Source organism: Danio rerio, chromosome 13, assembly GCF_049306965.1.
Source record: "Danio rerio strain Tuebingen ecotype United States chromosome 13, GRCz12tu, whole genome shotgun sequence".
NCBI classification, from domain to species: Eukaryota; Metazoa; Chordata; class Actinopteri; order Cypriniformes; family Danionidae; genus Danio; species Danio rerio.
Window position 1 is genome coordinate 7,622,501 of NC_133188.1, and position 10,000 is coordinate 7,632,500.

General features: G+C 32.4%; 1 protein-coding gene and 1 long non-coding RNA gene across 3 annotated transcripts in view; one reads left to right on the top strand and one right to left on the bottom strand.

The window, feature by feature from the left end:
- The window catches only part of LOC137487363 (uncharacterized), a 64,226-nt gene that overhangs the window by 18,148 nt on the left and 36,078 nt on the right, over positions 1 to 10,000 (bottom strand). The window lies entirely within an intron of this gene.
- The window catches only part of LOC795051 (neuroblast differentiation-associated protein AHNAK-like), a 40,460-nt gene continuing 30,557 nt past the window's right edge, over positions 98 to 10,000 (top strand). Inside the window, exon 1 of the mRNA XM_001335115.10 lies at positions 98 to 403. Coding sequence (XP_001335151.4) covers positions 352 to 403 — 52 coding nt within the window. The 5' untranslated portion in view covers positions 98 to 351. The remainder of the gene's footprint in view (positions 404 to 10,000) is intronic.

Sequence of the window (10,000 nt, forward strand, 5' to 3'; positions counted from 1 at the left end):
CTGCAGCCATTGGCCAGAAGTGATCATGAGGGTGGAGTGAGATGCTCAGAAGGAGGGGCTTGCCTTGTTTAGAACAACCCTCCATCCCAAGTCAGCCATACCTCCCTTAAGAGTGTGTTAGTGAGCTTTAGTTTATTCCAGCAGAGAAGAGAGTGCAAACTAAAGAGGATAGAGCAAGACATCTCTCTTCATCTTCATCAGCATTCACCGACTTTATTTTGTCCTCTGCATCTGGACTTGCAGACTGAGAGGAAAAAGGAAGCAGCAGGTTTTTTTAAAGCCTCGGAGGACGAGAGGGAAAGGAAACAGGACGAATCTCTATTGAAAGACTAGACAAGATAGACAGCCATCATGTGCGACTGTTTTCATCTGGCATTCCCCAACTGGCATGCATCAGCCACGGGTGGGCATCACTCTTTATTTTGCTCTGCTTCTCTCTCTCTCTGTTTTTTGTCTCACTCTGCAGGCTCTGTGCTATTTTTATCTTGGTGCTCAGCACCTCTTGCAGTCGGGCTGTGGAAGTGTGTGTTAGTGGGACAGTACTGGTGCTGAGCTTGTTGACAAGCATCACTGCGTTTCGCTGCTGAGATGACGCTGCACTGTGAGAGATCTGGGTGTGTCTGCAGTAAAGGGGGCGTGGCTATGAGGATGTGGGTGTGTCGACAGAGTTATGCAGTGTTTTATTAACGGCTTCTGCAGGGATTTTTGTTTACAATGTCGAGATCGGGATTTTAGGAATTGTTGTATTATTTGGATATACAGTTGAAGTCAGAATTTTTAGCCCCCCTTGGTTATTTTTCCCCCAATTTCTGTTTAACAGAAAGAAGATTTTTTCTTTAACACATTTCTAAACAATAGTTTTAATAACTAATTTCTAATCACTGATTTATTTTATTCTTGCCATGATGACAGTAAATAATATTTTACCAAATATTTTCAAGACACTTCTACACAGCTTAAAGTGACATTTAAAGGCATAACTAGGGTAATTAGGCAAGTTATTGTATAACGATATTTGTTCTGTAGACTATTGAAAAAAATATAAAGCTTAAAGGGGCTAATAATATTGAACTTAAAATGTTTATTTTTTATATTATTAAAAACTGCTTTCATTCTAGCCGAATTAAAAAAGACTTTTTCCAGTAGAAAAAATATTGTTAGACATACTGTGAAAATTTCCTTGCTCTGTTAAACATCATTTGGGAAATATTTAAAAAATTTAAAAAAATGTAAAGGGGGGCTAATAATTCTGACTTCAACTGTATGTATTAAATCGTAAGAGGTTATCTTTTGTGTTTCCTTCTACCATACTGCACTTCATTAAAGTAAAGTGCTATTTTATTAAATTTTTTTCATTTAATTTGAAAATTTCAGTGATATGTAATGAAAATATATATTTAATTTGAAAATGTACACTAGCGGTGAAAAGTTTGGGGTCAGTAGGATTTTTAAATGTTTTAAAATAAGCTTCTCCTACTCATCAAGGCTGCATTTATTTTATCAAAAATACAGTACACATTATAAAATTGTGAAATGTTATTGTACTATAAAATAACTGTTCAAATATAGTGTATTGTTTAATTTAATCATTTATTCCAGTGATTTTACAGATGAATCTTCAGCTTCATTACTCCTGTCTCTTTAGAGTACCCCTGACCCTTCAGAAATTACTCTAATATTAATTATTATTATTAATGGTAATAGTAATAAAAGCAATAATGACTAAAGTAATAATTTGATTTGAAACTACATACAATAAGAAAGCAGTCATTTAAAATGTTTATAAATTTTTAACAATTCATTTTTTTTATATTTAATAAATGCCGTCTTAATGAACAGAATCATTTTCTTAAAAAAGAAAACATGACAAATAAACATGACAACTTCAACCTTTTGACCGGTAGTGTGCATATAGTAATTATGTATTCATAATTTATAAAATATATATTTTATACTTAGATATGTATTATTTTGTATATATGTAATATTTTTAATATTTAATAATAATAATTTTTAATAAACTGTATACATACATTTCATAACAATTTTATTAATCACATTGTATAGTTGTATAAATATAAATATATAAATAAATAAATATATATATATATATATATATATATATATATATATATATATATATATATATATATATATATATATATATATATATATATATAGTTGTACAAATTAGCATAAAAAAAAACGTATAGAAAAATTATGAGCAATCTGCTATTGCAAGTAGTAAAAAGTTAGGGCTATTGTGCTAATGTGTATATTCAAATTTTTTATAAATATTGAAACACTATATATCACTATGTTGTGGACACTTTTGTTTTCTAAACATTTTTGCTTGTGCTCTTTTTAGCTATAGAACAGACTTTGTAATCCAAGTAAACTTTTAACCAAAGAACTTAAATCGACTTCAATTCATTTTCCTTTAACTTGACCTTCACATGAACTCCAAGGTCTTGAGAATAACAAACAGACACTTAGAGTGACCTAAATGAGATGACAGCCATATGTTTTGTAATCGTACAGGGTGCAATGAGCAGCCAATACATCTTGCAGTACAACAGCTCCCTGACAGCTAAATGACTAGATATACAATGGCGTACACAAGGTTTAATTAAATCAAACGTGTTTGTGCGCTGCTTTTCTACAGACATGAATCTGCAATGTCAGGTTCATTCTGCAGCTTTTCCATGACGCTGAATGCTTGTAAGATTGCATTAACACGCTATCTGAGGAAATGATTCGATTATGGTCACACTCAGATAGGTACATTGGATAGGACTAACATGTAAACAGAATATATTGCATGATTCTACACTCAAAAATTATTTTTGCTGCTTCTTCAAACTACTTATTTAAAGAGGACCTATTATGCCACTTTTTACAAGATGTAAAATGAGTCTCTGATGTCCCTAAAGTGTGTATGTGAAGTTTTAGCTCACACAAATAATGTTTTATAACTGCCCCTTTTAGCCTTTGATCTTAATTGTGCCGTTTTAGTGACTGTTGCTTTAAATTTCAATGAGATCTCTTCAAAAGAGGGCGGAGCTACAAATGCCTATGTGTCAGCATAGTGGCAGATTCAAAAACAGGATTAATGTCTGGTCAACGCTTGACAATTTACCCGCAGGGGGATAATGTGTATGTTCCATACAAGCTGAACGGTCAATTCTTGTCACGTGATTTGCGGTGCGGCATTCATTCAACTGCTTGCGTGCACAAACCGCACATTTCCATCTCTATTGGAAATATTGAACTTGCGCGAACTCTAGAAAAGACGCGATATGCGAACGGCCTTTAAAAGGCCTCCATTTGCGATTTCCAGCAGTTGATCTTCTTGCACAGACATAGTGGATTCACCTGATTTGTTGACAAATGGGTTGCGGATCTATTCCTTGGTAATTAGCGGGTCCTTCACTGGGCCTTTTCCCCCTTAGCCGAAACGTAAGTGACAGAATACGGTCAATTTTCAAAATAAAAGATTTTTCAAAATAAAAGATCATTCAGACTCAAATAATAAATAAAACAGAAATAATTAATGGTTTCTTGTGCGGCCCAGTATTGATCCACGGACCGGTATCGGTCTGCAGCCCAGTGGTTGGGGACCACTGTCCTACGCTAATGAAGGAAATATCACTAATGGGTGAGGCTTTCTCCCTCTGATGACATGTACAATGGGACTTTTTTTATGAAGTGTAATTATAATAAATAAAATGTATTCATTTTTACCATTAGAAGCTGGTTATATTCACACACTGTTGCTACACAACTGTGTTTAAACTCCTTATAAAAGTGAATTTGAGGTCCCCTTTTAAAAGGAGATTCTCGGGGACAACTTAATTGTTTTATGTTCAATCCACTTAAATTTGTGTTGGGACAACATGAATGAATTGTATGGAACCCTGCATTTTTAACAGTCCATACTGCTGTACAAAATAAATAATACAGTAACTGTATATTTTAAACTATTAACTATTAGTTCATTAAACTATTATCACTATCACTAATAAATCACTTAAAACTATTAAAAATGTTCATTTAAGTCACTTTTTATAAACTTTTTTATGGTTGAAAGTTGTCAGAATAAAGATCAAGGTCCCATAATGTGATTCGAAAGTATATAATATATATATATATATATATATATATATATATATATATATATATATATATATATATATATATATATATATATATATATATATATATATATATATATATATATATAATATATACTCATATAAGTTAAGCCCTTGTAAACAATTTATTTGGGCTGAACTTAAACAAGTTGAAAATTACAAAATGTAATTTGTTGGTTGAAATTCAACACATTTAATTTGTTTGCAAGACACATTTTTTTTCAGTGTATTATGTTTAAAAATTGTCTCGGTTAAACATCACTTGGGTAAAAAAATTTAAAGGAATCAAAATTTCACAGTCGTTTCACTTTGAAATGTGATTTGTTAAGATCATAATAGACAATCTTGTGCCAATTACTTTCAACTAGCAACTTTTTTTTTTTTTTTTTTTTAAGGTAGAGAACAAACTCTACCACAATAAGCATTGGTTAACCTTAGCTACAGTATATAGCATTATAACTATGCAATTTTTACATATTGTGAAAGTGGTTGGGTTTAGGGCTGGCTGGATAATCGCAAAATGATTGTTATTCCTATAGCATGCAATATACGTATCTTAGATATTTTTGGGGACAACTTAATTGTTTAAGGTTCAATCCACTTAAATTTGTGTTGGGACAACATTAATAAATTGTGTGGAACCCTGCATTTTTTATTGTTTATATTGCTGTACGTAATTAAAACGTAGTAACTGTATATTTTAAACTATTAACTATTAGTTTATTAAACTATTATCACTATTAAACTATTAAAATGTTCATTAAAGTCCCTTTTTTCAACTTTTTTTAATGCTTGAAAGTTGTCAGAATGAAGATCAAGGTCCCATAATGTGATTCAAAAGCATAAATAAATGGGTAAAAATAAAAACATGAATCACAAAATATGGAAAACTGCTCATTTACCGCTCATATAAGTTAAGTTCTTGTAAACAATTTATTTGGGCTGAATTTAAACAAGTTTAAAAATTACTAAATTTATATTGTGTGTTTAAATTCAACACATTTAATTTGTTTGCAACAATTTGGCAGACATGATTTTGTTTCAGTGTATTGTGCTTAATGTCTCGGTTAAACAGCACTTGGGTAAAAAATGAAAAAGAATCAAAATTTCACAGTCGTTTCACTTTGAAATGTGATTTGTTAAGATCATAATAGACAATCTTGTGCCAATTACTGTCAACTTAGACAATCTTGTGCCAATTACTGTCAACTACACTGTAAAAAGTGATTAGTTACTTAAGGCGAGTAAACCAATTGCCTTAGAAGCAACAAGTTGACTTTACAAAAATAATTTAAGCAAACCCATTGTAACTTGGAACTGTTAAGTTGACTTAATTTTTATAATTATGCTAATTGAACTCACTTTTTTAAAGTCAACTAATCCCATTTTACAATGTATTTTAGCACATCTGTTTTCAAATAATTGCTGTAATTATAACAATATTACACATTTGGTGCATCATTAAGTCTATAAAATCTACACATAGTCTGTATTGAATTTACAAGACACACTGGAGTCAGAGCAGATTTATTTTAGTTACTGTCATTTTGCTTGATACAGAAAAGCTGGGGAAAAAAACAGATATAATACATGTGTAAAAAAGTGATTAGTTTACTTTTATTTAAAAGTAATGAGTACAATTAGCATAATTATAAAAATTAGGTCAACTTAACAGTTCCAAGTTACCATGAGTTTACTTAAATTATTTTTGTCAAGTCAACTTGTTGCTTTTAAGGCAATTGGTTTACTCGCCTTAAGTAACTAATCACTTTTTACAGTGTAGCAACTAGGATTTTTTTTTTAAGGTAGAGACCAAACTCTACCACAATAAGCATTGGTGAACCTTAGCTACTGTATATAACATTATAACCATGCAATTTTTATTGTGAAAGTGGTTGGGTTTAGGGCTGGACAATATATCGCGAAATTATTGTTATCATAATAGCATGCAATATACGTATCTTAGATACTTTTGGGGACAACTTAATTGTTTTATGTTCAATCTACTTGCATTTGTTACGTTAATCAATTTGTGTTGGGACAGCATGAATGAATTGTGTGGAACCCTGCCTTTTTTTTTTACAGTCTATACTGCTGTATGTAATTAAAACATAGTAACTACACTTCCTAATCTGCAATTGCCTCTCTGAATATCACACTAACTGTACAAAAAAAAAAAAAAAAAAAAAAACTAATACTACTAATACTTCCCTTCTTAGACTTTACAGACCTGAAACTTGCCTATAGCACTAATTCATTGTTGCTCTTGGTTGTGTAAATTGCTTCCTTGTCCTCATGTGTAAGTCGCTTTGGATAAAAGCGTCTGCTAAATGACTAAATGTAAATGTAAATGTAAATGTATATTTTACTCAAAACTGAGCCAGCTGTGACAGATGAATTCGGCTGTAAAACGTTCCTAAAGCAGATGAATCAATAATCCCAAAACTTTTTTTCTATAGTTTCGTCTGTTGATGTCTGGATTTTGCCTTTGTGGGGCAGTATAGATGCCGGTGGGCATGACTCAAGGTCTTTTTGAGGACTGTAGACTTGGATAATATCCAGAACACACTGACTGTGCATGATGAGCGAGATGTGGATCAGAATAAACACAAGAAATGGGAAATGCTAGAGTAAAAACTGTAACACTTTACAATAAGGTTCCATTGCATTTACTAACATGAACAAACAAAAAACAAATACATTCATATTAAAGCACTTGTTCATCTCTGTTAACATTAATGACAATATAGTCTTTCATTCTTAGTTTGTGTTAACCGTACATTAATTAATGTTAACAAATACTACTTTTTATAACTGTGGTTAATAAATGCTGTACAAGTCTTAGTTAATGTTCACTGTAAAAATGCTGGGTTCCACACGGTTCTTTCATGTTGTTCTAACACAAATCTATCAAGTTAGCTGAATGGTTTTTACAAATTTAAGTGGATTGAATATAAAACAATTAAGTTGTCCCCTCAAAAACTTAAGAATTGTCTTTTTCAGTTCACTTTAAATAGTTTGAACAAGCAGCAAAAGTCATTTTTTTAAGTGTTAGTCTGTGATTTAACTAACATTAACTAATGAAACTATATTGTAAAATGTACATTAAAGTATTTTAAGAGTAAAAACATATTTTAGAGACATACTGCACTAAAATATTAGAGCATCAGCATGTCATAAAATATTTTAGAATTAAAAATTGATTATGGCCACTTAGAGTACAGTAAAACTATCAGTGACTCATTAATGTCCTCCTGCTAATGAATAAATGATGATTTTGAGAGTGCTTATTTATTGTGGGGTGTATTATCAGAAGTTTTAGATGGATTGGACCTTGGTGAAAATATGGCGGACCTAAGTGCCTGCTCTCAGACTAAAACTATCTTACATTACAAGAGATAAAAACAAGGATGCAAACTGTATCCATTCTGGACTAAAAATGAAAAAATATATATATGATCCAGAAATATACTGTTGAAGACAAATTTATTATATAATATATTGTTTAAGCAGTGGTGCAGTAGGTAGTGCTGTCGCTTCACAGCAAGAAGGTTGTTGGGTCTCTGGTTCAAGCCTCGGCTCAGTTGGCGTTTCTGTGTGGAGTTTGCATGTTCTCCCTGTGCTTGCGTGGGATTCCTCCGGGTGCTCCGGTTTCCCTCACAGTATAAAGACATGCGGTACAGGTGAATTGGGTAGGCTAAATTGTTCGTAGTGTATGAGTGTGTGTGTGTGGATGTTTCCCAGAGATGGGTTGCAGCTGGAAGGGCATCCGCTGCTTAAAAATGTGCTGGATAAGTTGGGGATTCATTCCCCAGATTAATAAAGGGACTAAGCCGACAGGAAAATGAATGAATGAATGAATATTGTTTAAACAGTTCCTGTTATTTTTAACATGGCAAGGACATTCCAACCTGATCTCACGAGAAAACGCATAAAAAAAAAATTACGTATTTTACGTTTTGCCAATTTAGTGACTAATACGTACAAATTCGTACGAGTTCAGTCAAATAAAATTGTAAGATTTTAAAAAGGAGGCGTGGCACCTAACACCACCCCTAAACACAACCGTCATTGGGGGATGAGCAAATCGTACTAAATTGTACGAATTAGATCGTACGAATTCACATGAATTAGCCACTAAATCAAAAAGTTACGAATTGCCGTGAGATTGTGTTGGACATTCTGCTAATCAGCAGAATCTTTTTACTTATTTCTATTATACACATGGTTTGGTTACACTTTATTTAAGGTGTCCTTGTTATAGTGTAACTCTTTATTTAAATACTGAGATATATTAATTACACACACTAACATACGGTTAGGATTAGAAAGCAGGTTTTGTAATTATGCATTATTAACTATATGTACTATACTAAGTACATGGAACGTGTAACAAGGACACCTTAATAATAAAGTGTTACCCAGGGTTTTTATGATTTGATTTGACATAATGTCATAAAAAATGTATTAGATCGTGAAGAGCAGGTAAATTTCACCAAAACCAAGAAGACTGTGTGTATTGAGACGTCATCTCTTTATCTATCGACAGTATTATGCCATATAATGTGGACCTTGTTGTTTAGTCATTGTACATATTAAGAGATATTTGAAGGGATAGTTTACATCAAAATTAAATGTCAATCATCATTTATTCTACACTCACTGCAAAAAAATGCTGTAAAATTTACAGTATTACTGGCAATTTTGTCGGCCATGGATGCAGTGTAAGAAGTGGTTCCTAGCATGGCGGCCAATCAAATGACATTCCACTAGAAAGCCTAGGATCTCCTCTGAACAGTGCAACAGGACTTGACAGAGTAGCTTAAAAAATTCAAAGAAAAATCATGAAAACACAACGTCCACAACAGAGGACACAAGTCTATGGGCGGGGTCTCAGGAGGATACAGTATAAATAAACTTGAACTGTATTGACATCCATAGTCTATAGCTAAAACAACATAAAAACTTCTCAGAATTCAGTGTAAAGACACTACACTGCATTTATAGTTTAAGAAAATACACATCTTTGTAAATGTATGCCGCTTCAGGTTTGGTTTTTCTGTCACCTCTGCCGTATAAAGATGCTTTAATCCTAAAGCTGTTATGTCTTTGGCACATCGATGCATCAATCAATGTTTGTGATTGATTGGAAACATGAGGGATCTGGGTCCCATGTTCTTAATATGGAGGAAAATCCAATTCATCTTCTCTCTTCGACTCCGAAATTCAATTATATTTTGAATACAAACAAGTTGTACCCGTTTGCCTGTGAAAGAGGCCTGTGTATGATGTTATGAGCACATTAATGTTCCTTCTCCCTGTAACTTGCTGAGCAGCTAATTAAGCATATTAGTGTGCTGAAGGGGCAGATTTCTGGGCCCATATGGCCACAGGAGCAGAAAAACAAGCTCTAAATGCCTGTAATCTTGGTCATGGGTGATGTGCTAACATAAAGGAACAGTAGCTGGGAAATCCCAGGCTTTGTACAGCTCAATTGGCAATATCCTGAAATATGAAACATATTACATGGCATTCGGCAAAAGTTATGGACTTAGTCATATTTAGAATTCACATATACGTATAAAATATGTCAAATATGCAACATATGTTTCTAAATATTGCAAAAATGATCACTTAAATATTTTTTAACCATTGGAATAACAAATATGTACATGTTTAAAGATATATTTGCTTTGTTTTACATGTGTGTCCATTTATGTACACTGTAAAAGTAAGTCATAAAGACAACAAACATATATTTATTTTGATTTAACTTATTTGAATATTTTATACAAAATTTAACTGATTTGTTGTCTGACTGGTGTAAGTTGAGATGACTAGCAAAG